Source organism: Tachysurus fulvidraco, chromosome 8, assembly GCF_022655615.1.
Source record: "Tachysurus fulvidraco isolate hzauxx_2018 chromosome 8, HZAU_PFXX_2.0, whole genome shotgun sequence".
NCBI classification, from domain to species: Eukaryota; Metazoa; Chordata; class Actinopteri; order Siluriformes; family Bagridae; genus Tachysurus; species Tachysurus fulvidraco.
The window spans coordinates 11,444,422-11,465,907 of record NC_062525.1 but is presented as its reverse complement, the minus strand read 5'-3'; the positions used below and the strand labels follow the sequence as shown (position 1 = coordinate 11,465,907).

Sequence of the window (21,486 nt, the reverse complement as noted above, 5' to 3'; positions counted from 1 at the left end):
ATATATGGCTGTGTGTCTCAGAAGTGTTAATCAGTCACAGAATGATAACTTAAGTGTTTACTGGAGGTGGAAGCTTCCAGGACATAGTACTCTAAAGCAGTCTGTGGTGACATTCGCATCAGTGTCTCACCCTGACAATATCAACAAATAATGCTGTGTTGTAAACTGTTGTGTATCTGAGGGCGAGTGTGTTTGAAAGATATGCTCTCAGGACACGTTTTTGAGCCAACGTTACAGTTCTTATCAGTGGAGAGAAATGAAGTCAGAAAAAAATATTTAAAAAAGCAACAACAAAAAAGTGAAATTTAGCATTAAAAAACTTTTTTTTTTTAAATCAAGTGTGATGCTCTCACTCATAATTTCACAACAGTTTATGAAACTGAGTTACCACTATTAAAAATACAAAAAATACTTTGTTACAAAGAATTGTTCCTGTTTACGGTTTTTTCCCCTTAGACTTGGTTACGGCTCCAATCACCTCATCATGGGTGCTTATTTTGGTATTTCAGCAGCTGTTGTAAATTATCCCAGGACAGTAAAAATACCCCAGAATTCCATTATTGTTCACTGAACAAATCACACAGATTTAGTGCATCTATACATCCTACAGATTTGATTAAGGAATGTGGACATGTCTGTATTGTTCTGTTTTGACAAAACACATTAAAAAAAACCCCTTTACTATCTGGCCAGCTGATTTTGATTTAAATTGCTTTTGTACCGCTCTGTTGATTTATTCATTTATTTATTTGTTTGTTTGTTAAATGTAATTGTACTATTAATGTTTGATATGAGTACTTTAACAAGCTGCTGGTTGTTTAATTGTGCAAAATGACGCAGCTTTAAAACCATCATAGTAGTAAATAAACTTACTCATACTCAAAAGATGTCATTCTTCCTCACTCTTGTCTTCCACGACTCATGTTTTTTTGTTGTTGTCGTATATAGCCGTGATGTGACATTACAGAGACATTCTCCCTGCTGCTACAATTAAACAACACTTCTTAAAAATTGTTTACATTTCACCATTGCCACTACAATATTGGAAGCTCTCCCAGTCCCATGAGTTTTGTGTAATCAGTCGGGTTAATTTTTTTTTTTTTTTTTTTTTTTTTTTAAGAAAAGTGTCACACAGCAATGCTCACACTTTGAGATCTGCCTTTGGTTAAAGTGGCACTAAATCAGCTGCCATTGAGCATTGCACATTACATGGGTATATGACTATACATATATATGTATATATTCCAAAGTATACTATTTAAGAGGCATAAATAGCAATAAATAAATACATCTTGTCCGTCACTAGTTTCTGTAACCTTGTACGGTTCAGCATGTGCCGTTGCTGTTATACTGAATTGTTATTGCGATATTTCTGTGTGTGAACAGGCTGGCTCTGCTGAGGAAGAGCGGTGAGGAAGACTGGAGGAACAGGATCAATAAGAAGCAGGATGTTGTCAAAGTGGCCATTTCAGAGAGACATGCTCAGCTATGGGAGGTGGAGCAAACATTTAAGAAGAAGGTAAAACGGATATCCTTGTCTCCTAACGAATAGGCGAGTGGATAAATAGGGTGCCAATATTTATCACAAAGGATGTAATTACTTTTATATACAAGTGTATAGACAGGGTGCCAATATTTCTGAAGGCAAGCGGTCAGAATTGGCACCAATACATTTGTATGCAAGTGGATGGTTGGTGAATGCATTGAGAATCTACTTAACATGTACATTGACCATGAGAGCGAGAGAGAAAAGTGTCCTCAGCCTGTGCCTGCAGGCATGTATGAGAGCTGAGCGCGATCCTAAGATTCCCTCAGTGTATTTCTATAGGGATTTATCCCATATCTGGGATACCCTAATTCTGATTGCTTAGAAAAGTCAGAGCACATACTTTTCGAAAACCTTTTCATTCATTGGTCTACGATAAACAGTGCTGGACAAGTTAGAGGAAAAAAAATTTTAAAGGAAGGAATAATAATAATAATAATAATAATAATTTGGTGAGATAACAGAGGGCGTTGCTTTGCAAGCACTGCATAATAATAATAATAATAATAATAATAATAATAATAATAATGGGCACAGTAATAGTTACCTCTTTGTTTGCATTACTAATAAACCTCCTTCACGATCTATATATTATACACTATTATAATATATAATTATTCACTATTATATTCACTATTATACAATATCTATATATAATACTAATATATTATATTAGTGTTCTTGTAACTTTTTAGACATTTTTTTTTTTTTAAATCTTTTGTAAATCTGTAATCTTATTTATTTCTCATCATATACATTCCATGTAACATTATGACTATGGCCTCAAGTAAAATACACTCTTAGGAAAACATTAAGGGTTCTTTAAGGGTTAATTAGATTTTCTTGGTTCTTCCAAAAAAAAAAGTACTGTACATGCTGTAGAACCTTCCCGAAGGTCAGGTGAAGAACCCTTATGAGTTTCCTAAAAGTGTACTGTCGCTTTCTCCAGGGCAATGGAATGATAGATGAGTTTGCAGTCTCTGATCATCTCTGGGTAAGACTGCTCACTGGTACAGAGCACATGCTGTGTGTGTTTGTGTTTCATCTCGAGGTGATGGGTGTGGTGTGCTGTGCTGGTATTTTTACAACGCTGTACTGGTGACCTGACTGTTTGCTTCACTTTGTGATGGTGGATTTACTGGTGTTTCTCACTAAACTATGTGACCATGATGACAACACTGTATGACTTATTTCTTTCTCTGGTGATTGATGGAGCTGCTGTTTTGTTATTCTTCTGATCTTGTGTTATTGTGTGTCTATTTTTAAAGGTTGTGTAATATAAACTGTAACATTGGTCTGGTTTTTGATAGAGGGATGCAGGTCCTACAGCGCTTACTAACTGCAAAAAAAACGTACTTTACCGTAATATTTTGCATTGTTTGTGGTTGAAGCAGCTACACATTATTAAAGCTTACAGCCTGTGTGGATTATATTAATATATACTACAGTTTAGGGCAAGATTATGGTTTTCACTCACTGCTGCCTTGTAGCCTGATTTATATGAGGAGTTTGTGCTTGGCTTTCTTTACAGAAGATATACAATATTCATTACAAATCCATCTTCTAAGAAGGCAAACGTGGTGGAAATAGTTAGGGAGACTAATGTTTAGCTTCTTTTGACCTTTTTTAGATTCCATCTTTTGAGTGATCTGTCCAATTAGGTGTCACTGTCCAGTCACCTCTCTGTACTGCAGTCTGTTCACTTTACTATACACCCATGTACATGATGGATGGCTGGATATATATAGATAGACTAAATAATACATAGATAAATTTGGCTAAATGTGTGTATTTTTAATGTGTCATGTGAAGCTTTATAGTAGCTTGTAATTTGTCTTAATCATGACACAGTTCTGGATCTTACTGTAAATGATGGGTTTCATGTCAACAGCAGGAAAAGGAAATATATTAGATAACCATGATGACACAATTGTTTGGACTTATTGTGTATCTCGTGTCCTGCATCCCTGTTAAAATGCACTGCATGCATGTGTGTGTATATCCACGTACACACTTGTATTTCTATACTTATATAGGCATTTTAGACATTGTCTCTGTCTTCCCTTTTCCTCCTATCCTCTTTTACATTTCCTTATTCTGTTGTCTCTGTCTTGTTGCTTCCTTCATTTCTTTCCTGCCTGCTGTAGGATCCTGTCTTTTCTTCCACTTTTTCCTCTGTACCTGTGAGTGCCACTGAGTCTCTGGATTCCATCGAACCCCTTTCCCAGGTGAGCTGTTTACCTGGTTACTGTCACACTGCATTGCAAACATAACTCTACAGACATTGTTCTGTCTTTATTTCTTATTGCTGTGTAAATGCAAGCAAGTACAAGCCCAAATATTACTTGTGTATGAACTGCACTGCACATACAGATGCCTGCCCTCCATCTCTGCCTCCTACACCTTCTTCTGCAAACTAACTTGCTGTATTTCTCTTTTTGTAGCATCAAATAAAATCATCGATTTATTGTTTGGAACTTTTTTTTGTGTAATTTTAAACACCGCTCTAGTCATGAATAGCTCTGCTCAAATTTACTCCCTCTCCTGAACCTTGCCACACACTCCTCCACGAACATGCTTTGTCTTTGTTCATCTAATTGCATGCACATTTCATTCCAGAGAACAATTTAGGTTCTATAGCAGTAATTAGAGCTTGTGGTTTCAATTTGCTGCTGTTGTGTGAGCGGTTATTTGCAGAACTTTCTACGCTTAACACTTAATTAACCGAAACACCTACTGCTGTAAAGAACATGGCACTAGAAACTAGTTTTCTTCTTTATCCACTGATCTCAATGCCATTCTGTTACCTAATTTTCTTATACATCTTACTTATACTATTCTATTCTATTCCTCACAAGATTATTTATACTATTTTATATTTCTGTTATTTCGTTCTCCTCTAGTCAACTTGATTTTGTTCTTTTCTGTTCTCTTTCATTCTCTTGTCAATATTGCTCAGTTATTTTTTTTCCTGTTCGGTTTTCTTTTGTTCTTTTCTATTGTTTTCTATTTCATAATGTCCTCTTTCATTTTATCATATTCTCTTTTGACCTTTTTCATTTTGGGCCTTTTAATTCTATTTAGTTCAATTATATACTATTATAGAATAGATTCGAATTTTAGAATTTTCAAACACATTGGACTTCGTATATTTTTCTCTTTCACACCGTTCTATTATATTTTTCCTTCTATTCCAATTGTTTCTGTTCTCTGATTTACTTCAGACCAGCATATGTACCTTTGCTGAGTGGTAGTGTGTCTGTGAGTACGTTTGTTGATGTTAAAGCTAGCTGTAGATCTTTAACGCTGTTGAGATGAGGTAAAAGTGAGAGTTGAAACAAAGTGTCAGGTTTATTACCTATGCTGTAATTAGGAACGTCTCTGGTCTAAGCTGCATCCTTTCATCTGTCATCTTCTCTTTCCACTCTCTCGTCACCTGCCATATCTTTTCCTCCGCTTCCCTCCCATTCTTCTGTGAAGAGACAATCCCTGCTCACGCAGGCAGATGAACGTCACCCCTGGAGACGCAAGGTGCCTGGATTATCTCATATGCACGTGTGTGTGTATGTGTGTGTGTGTGTGTGTGTGTAGGTGTGTGTCTCTGTGTGTGTTAAAAATAGATAATAATAGAAAATTCAGTACTTACACTCAGACATGTTTATAGCTGTTAGATTGTCTAATCCAGTATTAATGGAATAGTGGATTAGAGCTGCTCATGGCTGCATGGTTACATTCCCTTTTTTTCTAGTGATATTAACCTTCAGTAAGTTTTCAGAGATTCTATTAAAGTTCGGTTCAATTAGCAGTGAAGTTTGTGTGTGTTTTTGGAAAGACACTTTAAACTGCAGGTTTTTACGTCTAGTAACTTGACCGTGTGATCCGTATGTGGAATCTGCTATTAAATTTATCTATGTATGTATTTATTTATTTTGCAGAGGATAGGGGATGAGGTAGTGGAGAGTCAGCAATTGGAGCGCATAGAGATGTCCGTCCAAGAACGGAAGCAGCTCATAACAGCTCAAGAAGATGCCTGGAAGGTCAAAGGTTATGGAGCTGCCAATGACTCAACACAGTTTACTGTGGCTGGTCGTATGGTCAAGAAAGGTCAGCGAGGGTCTCGTATCAGCTTATTTACCAGCACATTTTTTTATATAATTGCCGAGAGTTATGTATATTGTTTCTTGCCTAAATCATACTTGTGTAAAGTTCTATTCTAAAACTATTCAAGAATTATTAACCATTAAGTTATATAAAATAGAAATTCACAGACATTCGTCTTCACAATGGTCCAGTTGTCAATGTTACTGTGAATAATGGATTTGTGCAAGAGACATGGTATTTTTAGGAGTGTTGTATTCGTGACATTGGATTATTTCATTTGTAGGCACGTGTCTATACAGATTAGTCATTTTCTTTGGACTGATGTTCTGTTTCAGGTCTCGCGGCCCCCATGGTGCTTACAAAGCCAGTGTTTACTCCATCAGTCAAAAACAAGAATGCCATCTCCAAACCTCAGGAAGGTAAACCCCTCTTCATATATCTACTGTTCAGATGATTTGTTTGTGTGTGTGTGCGTGTGTGCCTGTATTATGTTTCCGTTTAAGTTTTAGAATGAATAGAATAGCAGTAACATCTAATTTTTAAATTAAGTGGCGTCTCATTGGTCCTTTTTTAAAGATAATCAGAACCAGCTACTTGTGAAAATGCATTGCATTAAATAAAGATATTGTTTAATATAACAAATATTCATTGTTTTTCTTATTATTTTAAGAAAATAATTGAATAGATGTTACAACACTGTACGTAAGCCTATGTTTTCTCCATCTTCTCCGCCATCATGTATATGGCCTGATGCGATAAGGCTCACGATGCTGCTTATAAACACACATACAGCACAACAAATCTAATAACTGCATCCTAACAGATGTTAGTTGATGAATATAGTTTCTATTTAATTTTATTTCATTACTTTTTGAATTATTAATTTTTAATTCTACACCTTATCTCACCGTGTGTGCTTTAAGTCTCTTCACTCCAGAAATAATCTTTTTTTTTTTTTTTATTTTTTTATAATAATAATGCTTTTGCAGAGATTGAGGTCAGAGACAATGTAAAACTCGAGTCAGACAAGAAGCTGGAGAAGCTGGAGTCCTTCTTGGGTCGGCTCAACAGTAAAGGTGAGCAAGTTCCTCTACAGGAGCCCTGACTTGAAATATGTAGCTAAATGGCACTTTAGGGTTTTTTTTTTTCCTTCCCTGAAAATAAATGTAAGTTTTGTTTCTGTCCTTGTCTAAGTGGGTGGGCTTCCTGAGTCGACGCTTACAGTAACCGAGAAGAAGGTTAAAGAGGTCATGACTCTGGACGATGAGTGTTTTGATAAGTTTTACAGACACACTGAGGAACTGGCCAATATCAGCAGTAAAGTGGAGATCGACGATGACTTTGATGCCATCTTTGGAACTCAGATGCCAAAGTAAGAACACTTTTGACTCCTGTGGCTCCGAGTGTTTATGTAATATATCTGAGGTAACAATTAAAGAAGTATTATAAAAAAAAAGAATTATACAAAAACTCAATATATTATTTGATCCATTTTTGTGACTCAGGATTATTCTCAAATACATTCATAGTATAATGTCCTTTGACCTTTGTGTTTTTTAAGGCTGACCTCAGAGATGGTGCAGCACAAGCGTGCAGTGCGTCCAGCTCGAAACGTGCAGTCATCCAGGAATCCTCTGAAGATGCTGGCCGCACGAGAGGACATCAGACATGAGTACACAGAGCAGAGGCTTAACATCGGTGTGCTAGAGAGCAAGAGGATCACACAGGAGAAGAGTGAGTGATGGCTGGAGGGAGGGTCTCTGAAACAACACTTGAAGTGTCAGATTAAGTAGGCTGTTACAGAGAGGGAAGACAGGGTGTTTATCATCAGGCATGCATTTGTTCACACATGGTAGAAGTGCTATATCTATCTGCTGATGACACTTGCACTTTTTTATATTTTGTGTGCTTGACGTGCGTGTTTCAGTTTTGTAAACGAATGCTGTGTGTGTGACTTTCTCTCTCTCTCTCGGTCTCCCTCAGTGTGTAAAAACAGTGGGTTCTCTGCTGTGGCTCTGGCAGGCTTGGCGAGTAAAGAGAACTTCAGCAGTGTGAGTCTGCGGAGTGTGAAGGTCTCCGAGCAAAGCTCCCACAACAGTGCCATGCCTTACAAGGCCATCATGCTCATGCAGGTCAAAGGTCAGTCACTTAAGAGTGAAGTGAGAGAGCAGATCTCCAGTCTGGAAGACACTTTAGCTATGTGCAAAATGTCTTTACTTTACATACATATATCCAAATGTAATATCAGTGGAACACAAAACAAGCAGCTGTGTGTGAAGACAGCTGTAAGACCTGTATGTATTAGGCACTTGTTAGGGTTTTGTGTTGCACTAAGTTTGTTTACTCTGTCCAGGAGACATGTTGCTTTTGTTACTGAGGTTGTTAATGTTGGTGGATTTATATTGGCTCTGGAAGACATTTTCTCATAAGGCATGAGCTTACAGGATTTTGTCAGTTTCCTTGTCTAGGGGTCAAACAATGTTTTTCAGTGTTGAGAAAGCAGTGATTTAACATTTTTTTTTTTCCTTTTTCAAATGAACTAGGCCGACGGCATGTCCAGACGAGGTTAGTCGAGCCTAGAGCTTCCTCTCTGAACAGTGGTGATTGTTTCCTCCTGGTTACACACCAGTCCTGTTTTATCTGGATTGGAGAGTTCGCAAATGTCATTGAGAAAGCCAAAGTAAGTATTTCTTTATTTCATAATATTTTTAAATAACACCATGCTCTACATGATAAAAATTTCACAACAGGATACAGAGTGATAAAATAGTCTGTGAATAGCCTGTGTGTGTTGCTTGATAAAGTCCTCCACGTGCAGGAAGTCAGCAAAATTAACCACAGAGCTGGTTTGATGTCATAACAGCAGCAGGAAGTCAGTTGTAAAAGTCAGGAAACATTTCAACAAGTGAGCACCGTCACACAGACCTAAACATTGTGTTGTTTAAACCTAGAGAGGTCATTGAACTCGGTCTGGAGATGTATTTGACCTACTTCAGAAATTCTCAAGTTTACAGCTTACTTTTTGCTCGTAGCCTTCTGCCATGGATAGCAGCCCATGTGTTCTCACAGAGAAGTCTTGTTTAGTCTGTGATTGTTTTGTACATCTTTACTACATCATGGCTTACGTCAATGTTCTTAAATCAGCTTTATCCTATGTACAGGCTGCAGAAATGGCTACATTCATCCAGACCAAGCATGACCTTGGATGCAGAGCCTCTTATGTTCACACCGTAGAGGAAGGTATCAATACCCAGAGCCATGCATCTAAGGAATTCTGGAAGATTCTGGGAGGGCAGACCAGCTACCAAGGTGACAGGCTGTTGTATTACATGATAACAAGCTTCTGCGCATGAAGTGTTAAACATTTGTCTGAGCTCAGGTTATGCTGCTTCTTTACATTTTGGATGGTGAAAGCTGCTGTGAGAGCAGTATTTAGTATCTAACAGGAGTTTTCTGCACATCACAGTTGCAGGAACTCCAGAGGAAGATGAGTTTTATGAGACCGCCATAGTGGAGACAAACTGTGTCTACAGGCTGCGTGAGGACAAGCTGGTTCCTGATGATGATTTCTGGGGTAGAGTACCACGCTGCTCCATGCTCAGCCCTACAGAGGTCAGGCCATGCTGGTTAATAACAATCATGAAGTAGCTGCATATGCATTACATGTACTTTACATATGTGTGGTGGTCTGGAGGAAACCCATCAAGTCATTCTGGCTGAAGACTAGCATATAGAAAAACATTCTTTGGCCAAAAAAATAGGGTTTTTCTCCTGTGATATCACATACTGCAACACCTGAGATTCATTAGAAAGAAAGAAAGAAAGAAAGAAAGAAAGAAAGAAAGAGAGAGAGAGAGAGAGAAAGTGAGAGAGAGAAAGCGAGTTGTACTTATCTTGCTGTCTTACTGCAAATACTTATTTCAGAATTAAATGCAATTATTCTGCTTAAAGATGACTAAATCCTTGCTAGCTGTCTGTTTTAGGTTATGATCAAGTTGTTGGATGGTTTCAGGCTGAAGTGAAATGGACATCAGACTAATCAGCTCAGTGTGTAATCAGATTCCTACTTCACCATGTGAAGAGTTTCCCCAGACTTCCACACACACACTATATGAACCACAGATTTCTGATGTGTGTGTTTGTGTTTGTAGGTGCTGGTGTTTGATTTTGGCAGTGAGGTGTATGTGTGGCATGGTAAAGAGGTGACATTGGCACAAAGGAAACTGGCATTTCAGCTAGCAAAGCACCTCTGGAATGGGACTTTTGACTACACAACCTGTGATATCAACCCGTTAGATCCAGGAGAGTGTAACTCACTTATCCCAAGGTCTGTAACTTGTATTGAGAAAATGAATGACTTTTGAGTCAGGGCTTTCTACCGAGACACAGTATAATTTGTTTCTGTAAATTCTCTGTGTTAATTGGACTTAAATAACTACTTCATATTTGTTTATCCTGATCTACTTCATGTGTGGCGTTGCGATTAACAATGACAACAATTTCTACACTTTGCCATTTGCTGGGTAATCCTGTTAACTTAAAACTCTCATGAGTGTCAATGAATTATCCAGAAATCTTTTCCTGAGTAGAAAGTAAAAACTAAAAAACTAAATGGCAAAATAATAGATATTTGTAAATTCAAATCTAAATCTGTGTAAGTGAATTATTTATAAAAGTGTTCTCAGAGATTTTCACATAATGAAAACTAACGAAACTCAACTTTCTATTCCAACTCCAGAGAGATCTGTGAAATTCGATAAACTCATGCGTTACAGATGTGGTTGAAAATGCTGGGATGTTTCTTTATAAACCGTAGTAAATCTTATCATAGGAACCTATTAAAGACATGCCTTATGGTGTGTGTGGTGTTATGAAATACTAAACTATTGTCCAGACTCCTGCCAAGAATCTTCCTGTTTATAAACAAGGGATTGTGTAGCCATGACGGTGCGGGAAACACAAAGCTCACATCTCTTCACCTGTCTGTTTCTCGGGCACGTGTCTAAATATATATGAGCGTGTCTGTGGCAGTATTTCTGATGCTTGTTTGTGTTTGTGTTAGGAAAGGCCAAGGTCGGCCAGATTGGGCTGTATTTGGCAGGGTGACCCAACACAATGAGACTATACTGTTTAAGGAGAAGTTTCTAGACTGGAGTGACTCCAAGAAGGCTTTAAAAAACAGTGATGAAATACAAGCTCTTGAACACAAGGTATTACATCAGTAAGATCTTATCATTACACATAAAACTGAAGATATGAAGAGCTTTGTGAGTGTGTTTTATATTAATGACCTAATCAATGTACGCAAGAGATGCACTTTAGGCGAAAAAGAGTAAAATATGGTTAATTCTGTTGAAATGTGAAGGCTTTTAGTTGACCCTGACGTAATTGGAATATATCTTTAAAACATGGAATAGTGTTTACTTTTTTGTTGTTGTAGGAGGTGCAAGGTGGTGAATGGCGACCATACAACGTGTCTCTGATGTTGCCGTCGTCCCATGCCCCTATTCGGACTGTCCTGGACGGCATGGACGTGGGACGAGGTTACGGTATGATGGAGGGAGATGACAGGAGGAACTTTGAGATTAGCACTCTGTCTGTGGATGTGTGGCATATCCTGGAGTTTGACTACAGGTACAGATCAGAGCACATATTTTGTTTTTGATTTTTAAACTATCCAGGCAGTATATAAATACGTAATGAGTACTGAATATTGATCCCGGAATATTAATCCAATTGTGTATTAAATGCTTGGACGTTTGTGTCCCTGATGCAGTCGGCTGCCTAAGCAGAGCATCGGGCAGTTTCACGAGGGAGACACGTATGTAGTTAAATGGAAGTACATGGTCAGTGCAGCAGGTGAGGATTTGTGTGTGTGTGTGTTTCTCAGTAAAGAAACTATACATGGTCATTTTGCTGTGTAATTAAATGATCTGTTTGTCCATCATGCTGACGTCACCACCATCTGCTGTGGGATGTGTGTGTTATTTCAGTTGGAAAAAGGCTGAATTCTGAGCGGACTGTCGGCCCGGGAAAGGAGAGGTGTGCATACTTCTTCTGGCAGGGTCGTAACGCCACTGTTAGTGAGAAGGGGACATCGGCTCTCATGACTATGGAGCTGGATGAGGAGAGAGGAGCACAGGTCTTTCCCCTGTTTTAATCCTCACCTCACACACTGTTATCAGGTTATTAGGGAATATTCTCCCTCTTTTATTGTACTATAATGCAGCTCTGTGTGTTTCAGGTCCAGGTGCAGCAGGGGAAGGAACCCCCTTGTTTTCTACAGTGTTTTAATGGAGGCATGATGATTCATGCAGGAAAGAGAGAAGAGGAAGAAGAGAATACACAGAGTATGCTATAGCTGTGTTAGCCTCTCTTGTGCGCTCGCTCGCTCTCTCTCTCTCTCTCTCTCTCTCTCTCGTTAAATGTGTGTAACTTTTAGTCTGCATGTTCTTTTAATGATGCATTAGTATAACTGGTATGATCATTGATCTAGTGTCCGTATATATTTTTCTTTGCATTCCTCTAGTGAAGGACAATATTTAATGTCCACATTGGTTTTACTAAATGTTCTTGTGGGAACTGAAGAAATGCTGGAGTAAATTAAGAAAAATGATCCTATGAACTAAGATCTTGTATACTCATATCTTGCATTATAAGATCTTGTATACTCATATTGTGCAAAGTTTCAATGCTACACTTTTTATATATTACTCAGTGTTTAAGAATCTTTTGTACCAGTGTAATACACACTACACATGTCAGTGCTGAGACTGATCCACCACCCAACTAATATGTTGTTAGTGGTGGCATTTTGGTGGTCTGTTATTGTTGATAGTTGTGGTGAAGTCACTTGTACCAGATAAAATGGAATGAGAACTAACAGTAACACGATGGGAAGAAAGCAGCGCTGAGTGCATGTGTGTGTTTGTGATATTGAAAAAATGTTTTCTGACTTCATCTAATATGCCTCTTTCCTGCCTGTCAGTCATGACTAGTGTGTGTAGAAAATGGAAAAACAGGAAAATGCTGTGTGATGAAGATAGTGTCATTTACATCAGGGCTTTAGAGTAGAGCATGAGCTCCAGTGCCTTGCTTTTACACTTTCTAAAACTAAATACAGTCCACAAAAAAATGTACAGACTAAAATTCATTGTAGAGTGAAGTTAAAAAAAATTCTTGCCTATAATTATACTCATAATTATACCCCCAATTTTTTTTTTATAGTAACACTCTTCAAAATTTTTTTGTTTATTTTCATAGTCAAACTTCATAGTCTCTTAAATGATTTCTCTCATTTTTTCTTTAAAAATAGTGATAGTCCTGTTAATTTTATTCCACTTGTGTGCAGGTGACTGGAGGCTGTACTGTGTGAGAGGCGAGAAGCCAGTAGAGGGCCATCTGCTGGAGGTGGTGTGTCACTGCAGCAGTCTGCGTTCTCGCACTTCCATGATTCTGCTCAACATCCCTAAAGCCAGCATGTACCTGTGGCACGGCTGCAAGGCCCAAGCACACACGCGGGATGTGGGCCACACTACTGCTAACAAGATCAAAGAGCGGTGAGGGAACAAAACGTGCACTTGTTGCATGCATATTGAGTATCACAATTAAAACTGAAACTAGATTAACGTGTCAACGAAACCAAGACATATTTGAAACAGTTTTAAATCTGATCCATCAAAGCTCTCTGATATTTCAGCAACACGTTGTACAAGCTTAACTACATTTGTCTCGCAAACAAAACCAAAGCTACTCTCAATAGGTGGCACACTTTCCAATGTTTGTGCTATTGGGGAAAAAACAATAGCAAGTGTAATAAAGACATGAAAACCATCTTATTCATTAAATAAATAAATAATAATTAAAAAAAATTTAGCAACCTTGCCAGATAGCATTTGTAATGATTCGATTTGCATATTAACAGATTACTATCAGAGTTCATTCTGGCCAGCTGGAGATGGTTATAGGTAAAAAAAAAAAGTGTGTTTAAATAAAGGATAAAATCTAGATATTTTTTTACTGTAGTTTCTTCTATTCAGAAAATCCCCTTTTAACTTTTTAAATAAAACATTTATTGTTTAAAAATAAATAAGACTAATGATAAAAGTTCCTGGTTAAAATATCTCGTTGATTATTGACAGACTGATTCTCCACAAAGTTTAATCACACACACTATTGACCATGTCGGTGCTTTATTCTCAGTTGTCCTCTAGAAGCTGGACTTCACAGCAGTAGCAAAGTGACCATCCACGAGTGTGAGGAAGGCACTGAACCAATAGGATTCTGGGAAGGTCTTGGGAGACGCGACCGCAAGGCATACGACTGTATGATTCACGGTGAGTCGGGTTTTACAGCTGTGTATGTGTGTTTTATTTGTGTACAAGCTAACATGAACTGTAATTTGTCTTTTAGATTTGGGGAAGTTTAACTTCACACCACGGTTATACCACTTAAGCAGTACATCAGGGGAGTTTGTCGCTGTGGAGTTGAGCTGTCCTTCCAGAGAGCCAAACTTGGTTAACTCCATGCCTTTCCACCAGGAAGATCTGTACAATGTCACCCAGCCAGGTGAAGTCCATATTCACCAGACAAACTGACCGCATGTTTGTATCAACTCAATGTTTTAAGTCCTATTCTGCAAAGTGGAACAAAGCTGTCATATGTATCACGTTATACATCAGACAATTTCACTTAAAGGCTCAGTAAATTCACCTATGGACAAATTACTTCCAGTTACTTTGATGCTTGTAAAATAACACATCCCTGATGCTCTAATGCCCCATCTCAAGTGTTCCTAATATGTAATACTATATAGTATATCTAGTTTTGCTTTCTGTTTTGTTTCTGAATTGTTTCCTGAATAAACTCTGAGCATCACCTTCACTGGTCCAGGAATATAATTTCTGCTTTGCTTTTCTGTTACAGCTCTGTTTTTGGTTGATAATCATCATGAGGTGTACCTGTGGCAGGGCTGGTGGTCACTGGACAGTGAGAACACAGGCTCTGCCCGTATCCGATGGGACTTAGACAGGAAGTGTGCCATGGAAACTGTGCTCCAGTACTGCCGAGGTAAAAATCTGGGAGATGTTTTATTAAAATAATGAAAGGAAGTTGATAAATGTATCTGCTGCTATAACTAGCCTGTTTGGGTAAATTCCTACCAACATAGCACTCTGTTTGTTAATGATTTTAACCTCAGGCACATTTGCCTCAGGTTATTCAGGTTAGTTAAGATGTTATTTGTAAACTGTAGTTTTAAGCTGCAACTTGATTATGGTGATGACTAAAAAATTTAAGAAATTAAAAGGTTTTGATTTATTTAATGGTAAATTACTTCAGTGCTGCTTCTAATCCTATATATTTATTTACATTTATGGCTTTTGACACAAACCCTTATCCAGAGTGACTTACACAAGTGAAAGGACATTTTGTATCTAATTTATAGGCTTGAGCACTTGAGGGTTAAGAGCCTTGCATAAGATGGCAGCTGGTACAGCTTGCAGTGCTGTGAACTTTTTGATCAGTGGTCTGATGACTTATCCACAGAGCTGTTGCTGCCAACACTTGAGATGGTTTGATCAAAGAGAGAAACACTTTTTAATGCTTTTTTTTTTTCCTTTTTCTTTCTCTCTTTTTTTTTTTTTTTTTTTACACAATCAGTGCTTTATCAATTTTCTCAAACAGGTAACTCCTTGAAATTATGCCACACTCTTTAAGTAGCTTTTTCAGTTTCTGGCTAATTGGGGGATTTAAACTCAGTTGAATTTTCTTCCCAGATTTTTAGATATTGACTTTGACACTTTCAGATTTAGATTTTAAAAATATCCAACCAATAAAGCTGGAGCCTGGTTTATTATATATTCAGGTAATATACAGAGTGTGTATATATATATATATATATATGAGTAAAGCTTATATATGAGTAAAGCTTTATCCTTTTTCCAGTTTTATGCATGTTTCATGTCAAGGCCTGTTTTCTACTTTCTGCTTATTGATATATGATGCATTATATTAACATGAAAACCCAGCTATTAAAGGGGAATATTCTGTACACCCTGGCTGTCTCATGTATACAGTACATCAGGGCAGTTTGCTTGCTGTGGAATGGATCTGTAAAGCCACAGGTCCAGACAATCAAATATTCTGTGGAGTATTTCACAGCTAAAATTGTAACTGTATGAAAATGTAAATGACATCTTAACCATTTTTTCTTTTAAAATCAGCTAGGAGATCATTCGAGCAGCTGTATAAAAGCAACCGATTGTTTTGGAATGTATTTTGAGCCCTTTTGACACTTTGCTCTCTGTATTTTTGTGTTTGTGTAGAGAAGAATGAGAAGAAGCCTCCTAAAGCCTACCTGATTCATGCAGGACTGGAGCCACTTACATTCACTAACATGTTCCCCAGCTGGGAGCACAGAGAGGACATCGCTGAGATCACAGAAAAGGTTTTCCACTTCATTCACAATCAGACTGCTCAAAAGCTTCAAATAACTTTAACAGCACAAAGAATGTAATTTGTAAGAATGAGAAGATGCAATATAAATGGAGAATGAAAATACAGTATGCATGAAGATGTATGAGAGATGGATACATTGATGAACCATTAATTGTCCCTCTTTCTTTTATTCCATGTTACAGGAAGCAGAAGTATGTAATCAGATCATTCTAGTGGAAGATGTTTTGGCTAGACTCTGTAAGACCACCTATCCACTGGCTGATCTCATGGCCCGGCCTTTACCAGAAGGTGTCGACCCTCTGCACCTTGAGCTCTACCTGTCAGACGAAGACTTTGAGGTAAGATCACAACCTCTGTTCATGGACTGTATGTATTGTATATAAGGGGCAGTATTGTATAGCTCTTTGCAGTTCTAATGAGCAATTGCATTAGTCACATATTTACTGAAGGTACTGTAAAAGCTTGCCAGATGTGTAATATAGTATGATGGTCTTTCTGTTTCATTCTAGTCTGTCATTCTCTCCCCTTCTCATAATCTACTCTTCATACTCGTTTTTTTCACTTTCTTGTATAACGACTTTTCTTTCCCCCTTATTCGTCCTTTGCCATGCGTCCCTTGTGGTGGCATAGTCTCATATCTGACAGTGGTTACATTTTCCTTTCACCTTTAGGGTGTAGGGGCCTATGGGAAGGTGAGTTTTTTTACGGACTGCCGGTGTTCCTCACATTTACACAATGCTTGTATTTGGAATCAGTCAACCAGTTCACTTGCTTGTTTCACCAACAAAACACTCACATCTTCTGTATAACCTAGGTGTGGCTTTCCTGCCACACAAGATAACACACTTTTTTAAACATAGATAATGCATGTGTTTCTCACCATTTAACAGATTTTGTTTTTATTAGAATAGAATTCCTGGTGTTAACCACATGTATCATGGTGTGTGTGTGTGTGTGTGTGTGTGTGTGTGTGTGTGTGTGTGTGTGTGTGTGTGTGTGTGTGTGTGTGTGTGTGTACTCTATGTATATATAATGTGTGTATATAATGTGTGTGTGTGTGTATGTATATATACAATAATGTCTATTTATTTAGAAGATGTGAGCCAACCCTGCTATTAACCACTATAACCTCAGAAGCAGTAATGTCTTACACCTATTAATATTGAATAATGCCAAATAGCTGATTTCTCACAACAAAGCTACACTATATGGAAATAATTTAGCATGTACTGTACCTCTTACTACAGTATGACAAAAAAAATACCATAGCTGTTATGTCCTGTTAGGACAATTATTAAGACTATATTTGTATTATATGGTAATATTATAGGTACTCTACTGAAACATTGAACAGACCTATAGTATTTTTTTAAACAAATAAAGAGGTTAGTGTGACCATCTGTATTGCACTACAATACATTATAAGCTACATTCACAGGCCCTTTTATCAGTTACATTCACCATATAGAGGTCTTTGTATTATTATTGACTGTAACCACTGTTAGAAAACATGTCCGCTTTGTTCTGTCTGTGCTGTAGAAATGAACAAGAAAAGCACTGACACTTGTTTGTTGCACTAGTTTGAATGTTGGGGTGAAGTCCTGCATAGCAAAAGACAGGCTGCTGTTAATATATTTATACCTACCAACTAACTGATATAAAAATTTAAGCTGACAAAGTCCGTAGCTATAAGGTATACCTAATAACTGCGTAAAGAGTGAGTTTAAAACTAAAAGGCAGGGATTTTCTCTTCATGCCTTCGTGAACATTTCAGTTTTAAACGTGTGAGTGTTTGGCAGAACTTTAGATATTGAAAAGGACCGTTGTGAAAAAAGCAAGAAATACAATCAGCTTAATGTTTCCTCAAATACCGTGTGTTTGTGTGTGTCTGTTACTTTTACAGAAAGCACTGGAGATGACGAGGATGGAGTATGAAGCTTTGCCAGGTTGGAAGCAGGTGAATGTGAAGAAAGCCAAAGGATTGTTCTAGTGGGTTTACAAGGATGAAGATGTACAGATGAGGCGATAGTCGCTGCTGCAGTATAGGAAAAGATGGAACAAGCATGTGGTGAAACTTGCACTCAGTTTTTAGCTGAACTTTATATATGTACAAATGTGCTGATGTGAATGCACTGAAAAGGGATATAAGAAGAAAAGAAAGAAGGAGAGGATATGGACAGAGATTAGCAGAGGTTTACCAGCCTCATGGAGTATCTCTCTGTCTATTCCTGGGTTTTTGTTTTTGTTTTCTCCCCTCAGTTTGTTGAATTGTAAAAAGCTGTAAATTACTGTAATTTTCTTTCTGAAATGTTTTTTTCTTCATTTCACTACATGTCCATGTAGCAGAAATAAAGCTACCATTACAGTTACCTGAACTAAAATAGAAAAGTAATATAATTTGATTAATGCAGTGGCCACATCACACCAGCAGACTGTGTTTGCTTTACCTGTTAATGCTCTTCATTATTTTACTTGTGTTTACACTTTAAACAGTTTTGCAGTAAATGTATAGTACACTATGACTTTTTGCTGAGAGCTGTGGGTGTGTCTGAATAATTAGTGATGGTGTAGTGTGTGTGAGAGTAAATTCAACTAATAATGTTGAACTGAAGGTGAATTAAATCTTGCTCAGATTCTACAGTGTATAGTGCCTTCGCTTTCATGTACAGTTTATATAATGAAATATTATAGTATGCAATTTTAATATTTTGGTGAATATATAAAATATCAGAGAATAAACTGAACTATTGAAATATGCAGTCAATGCTGTGCTTCTCTTATTTTTAAGTATCAGCAAACTTGTGTGTTGGAATAGATGAGGGATAGATGTGACTCACTGACCATCTTTTGGGGTTTGTATTTTTTTTAAATTTCCCGGATGACTCCAGCGCAAAAACACATCACCTGATATTTCCTTATTCTCAGTTTTTTCTGGGTAGCTTGGTATTTGTTATGCAACTTAACTATAAATTTTATCTTAGAGAGTGTGGTGTTGAGTTTTTGTTTCGTTTTCTTCACAAAGTAGTCCATCCTGTTTTCTGAGTGTACACAAACAAGACTCTGTGTACACTCTTCATTTGTCACTGTACTGTGTGGGGGGTGGTTGGGTCTGACAGCTCAATATACAGGTAAAGTCAAAAGACTTTATTTCTCTTTTCTTTTGGTTTAAAATACTAAGCTATTTTATTAATCACTGTGTATATTTAATGTTTGGTCTGTGTGATTTTCAAAATGTACATTGAATGACAGGAGTTTGGGCAGAAAAAACAACTGTTCTTACAAAGACTAAACTTACAATAACGTCTGGTTACATCCTCATATTCAGTTGCTGGGTCGTGTCTGGTGTTTGTATAAAATGATATTTGTGATTTGTTCTTTAGGCATTAATTTGTTGTTTTGAGTGTGAACATATTTCTAGGTTGTGACAGCACAGAGAATGGCTTCAATTGCAGACCCACCTCAAGAGTCAGGTAAATTTCACAGATTCTTCTTAAACTATTGGTCAGTTGTTGTTTCTATGATCATGTAACATAATCAAATAAAGTAAAATACTTAGCATTATATGATTTGAAAGAAAAATCAATATAGTTTGCAAAATAACTTGAAAATCACTAAAAATGTTTTGGTGAATTTCCATTTAGTCACATATATAGCTGTATGTTTGTATGGGGGATGTGGTAGCTCAGTGGTTAAGGTGTTCCACTACTGATTGGAAGGTCATTCGTTTGAATCCCAGGTCCACCAAGTGCCAGCAGGTCCACCACTGCAGGGCCCCTGAGCAAGGCCCTTAACCCTCAATTGCTCATTTGTATAAACTGTAAAAAAAAAAAAAAAAAAAAAGTCACTCTGGATAAGTGTCTGCTAAATGCTGTAAATGTGTAGTGTCCAAGTGTCATATGCCATGTGATCTCAGTATATTTGCACCTGTTCCTGGAAGCAGCATATGAGGAAGGTTGCAAAGTTTGTTAGACAACATAAATTAATTTATCATTAAGTTCATACAGCTAACAAAACAAGTCCAGGACAAGTTCATATTTATGAAATTAAAAGAAAAGCCGAGAGAAACAAAGGTACATTCATGGGGACAAGAAAATACAATCTCATTTCATTATAATTATAACATAAATAACAATTCAGTGGCCCTCACCAACTTCCATAAACCAAGAACCACACAGACCAAAGATTAAACCAACATAAAAAAAAAACAGGTTAAAAATGAAAAAACACACCTTTCCTGAGTGAAAAATTAGCAGCTAAGTGTTATAAAAGTCACAAATGTGTGACTATGTCTATAAAAGCAGAACTTTTGGGAGTTTGATGTTCTGGAGCTTTCCGATGTGCGTCTAAATCATGTCAAGAAAAATGAACACCCATGAGCTCTAAGAAATTGTTGCTGCCTCTTAATCAGTCTTTAGCTTGGCTGGATGTTTCTTGACTGAAATTTTCAAACGGTGCCACAGATTGGACTCTGAATTGGATTCAAATTTGACTTTCAGGTCAACTTTCTTTTTTAAGCATACTGAAGTATGTCTCTTATAATAGCCCCCCTGCATCTTTCTCCATTCAGTCTCCCTTCAATTTTGACAAAAATCCCTTATTCTGCATTTCTGCTATAGCACAAAGACACGATTGAATTTATTTCATTGTTTTGTCATTAGTGTGACTGACCAAATGCACTGCTTTGTAACAAGATCAAATAACTGTCTATAAATTTCACGTCTCTCAGATCTGAGGATTATAATAATTGGACCCCATGAGATAAACGTGGCTTCAATTGGAAACATCATCCTTGGGAGAGAGGTGTTTGTGTCTCAGAACAGTAGCAAGTGCATAAAGAGAGATGGAGAGATAGCTGGTAGAAAAGTAACAGTGGTAGTCACACCTAATCGATGGTCCAGACTTCCTATGATTGACACAACAAAACGAGATAAACAAGAACTAATGCTCAGCATGATTCTGTGTGAGCCTGGACCTCATGCCATACTTCTAGCCATTGGTGAGGAGGTCACAAAGGACATGGCTCTCTCAATGGAGGAGCACACAGAGCTTCTTGGCCAGAAGGTTTGGGATCATACAATATTATTATACTCATGTGACAAACAGCAAGAAAAATGTGTTAAGGAATCAGGAGAAGCTTTCAAGAGGATTGCAAATAAATGTGGACACAGATATCACATTCTCAGTGACACAAATCAGGGTGATAGAATTCAGGTCAGAGAACTACTAAAGAAGATAGATGACATGGTACAGAAAAACAAAGACAAACACTGTGAGATACACGGGAAGATCTACCTTGTTCAGAAATGGAGGGAAGCTGAAGATAAACGAGCAGAACAAAGGCTGCAAAAGACGAAGGAACTACGAGAGATGCTGAGATCAAA

At 37.5% G+C, this 21,486-nt stretch overlaps 1 protein-coding gene across 19 annotated transcripts in view; it reads left to right on the top strand.

Annotated features, from left to right (window-relative positions):
• svila (supervillin a) overlaps positions 1-18,864 on the top strand; it is a 64,863-nt gene extending 45,999 nt beyond the window's left edge. For 11 of the 19 annotated variants that reach the window (XM_047817722.1, XM_047817723.1, XM_047817709.1 and 8 more), the window contains 27 exons: positions 1,387-1,519; positions 2,496-2,540; positions 3,694-3,774; positions 5,027-5,077; positions 5,482-5,650; positions 5,983-6,066; positions 6,637-6,723; positions 6,842-7,019; positions 7,209-7,381; positions 7,631-7,786; positions 8,191-8,327; positions 8,809-8,956; positions 9,114-9,259; positions 9,799-9,974; positions 10,710-10,857; positions 11,088-11,281; positions 11,424-11,506; positions 11,641-11,789; positions 11,892-11,997; positions 12,999-13,206; positions 13,850-13,983; positions 14,060-14,215; positions 14,573-14,716; positions 15,973-16,094; positions 16,288-16,443; positions 16,777-16,797; positions 18,009-18,864. In XM_047817722.1, the coding sequence (XP_047673678.1) occupies positions 1,387-1,519; positions 2,496-2,540; positions 3,694-3,774; positions 5,027-5,077; positions 5,482-5,650; positions 5,983-6,066; positions 6,637-6,723; positions 6,842-7,019; positions 7,209-7,381; positions 7,631-7,786; positions 8,191-8,327; positions 8,809-8,956; positions 9,114-9,259; positions 9,799-9,974; positions 10,710-10,857; positions 11,088-11,281; positions 11,424-11,506; positions 11,641-11,789; positions 11,892-11,997; positions 12,999-13,206; positions 13,850-13,983; positions 14,060-14,215; positions 14,573-14,716; positions 15,973-16,094; positions 16,288-16,443; positions 16,777-16,797; positions 18,009-18,095 (3,472 nt within the window). In that variant the 3' untranslated portion in view covers positions 18,096-18,864. The remainder of the gene's footprint in view (positions 1-1,386; positions 1,520-2,495; positions 2,541-3,693; positions 3,775-5,026; positions 5,078-5,481; positions 5,651-5,982; positions 6,067-6,636; positions 6,724-6,841; positions 7,020-7,208; positions 7,382-7,630; positions 7,787-8,190; positions 8,328-8,808; positions 8,957-9,113; positions 9,260-9,798; positions 9,975-10,709; positions 10,858-11,087; positions 11,282-11,423; positions 11,507-11,640; positions 11,790-11,891; positions 11,998-12,998; positions 13,207-13,849; positions 13,984-14,059; positions 14,216-14,572; positions 14,717-15,972; positions 16,095-16,287; positions 16,444-16,776; positions 16,798-18,008) is intronic. The other 8 variants (XM_047817711.1, XM_047817712.1, XM_047817710.1 and 5 more) reach the window with 8 other exon arrangements.
• Positions 18,865-21,486: the final 2,622 nt, after the last annotated feature.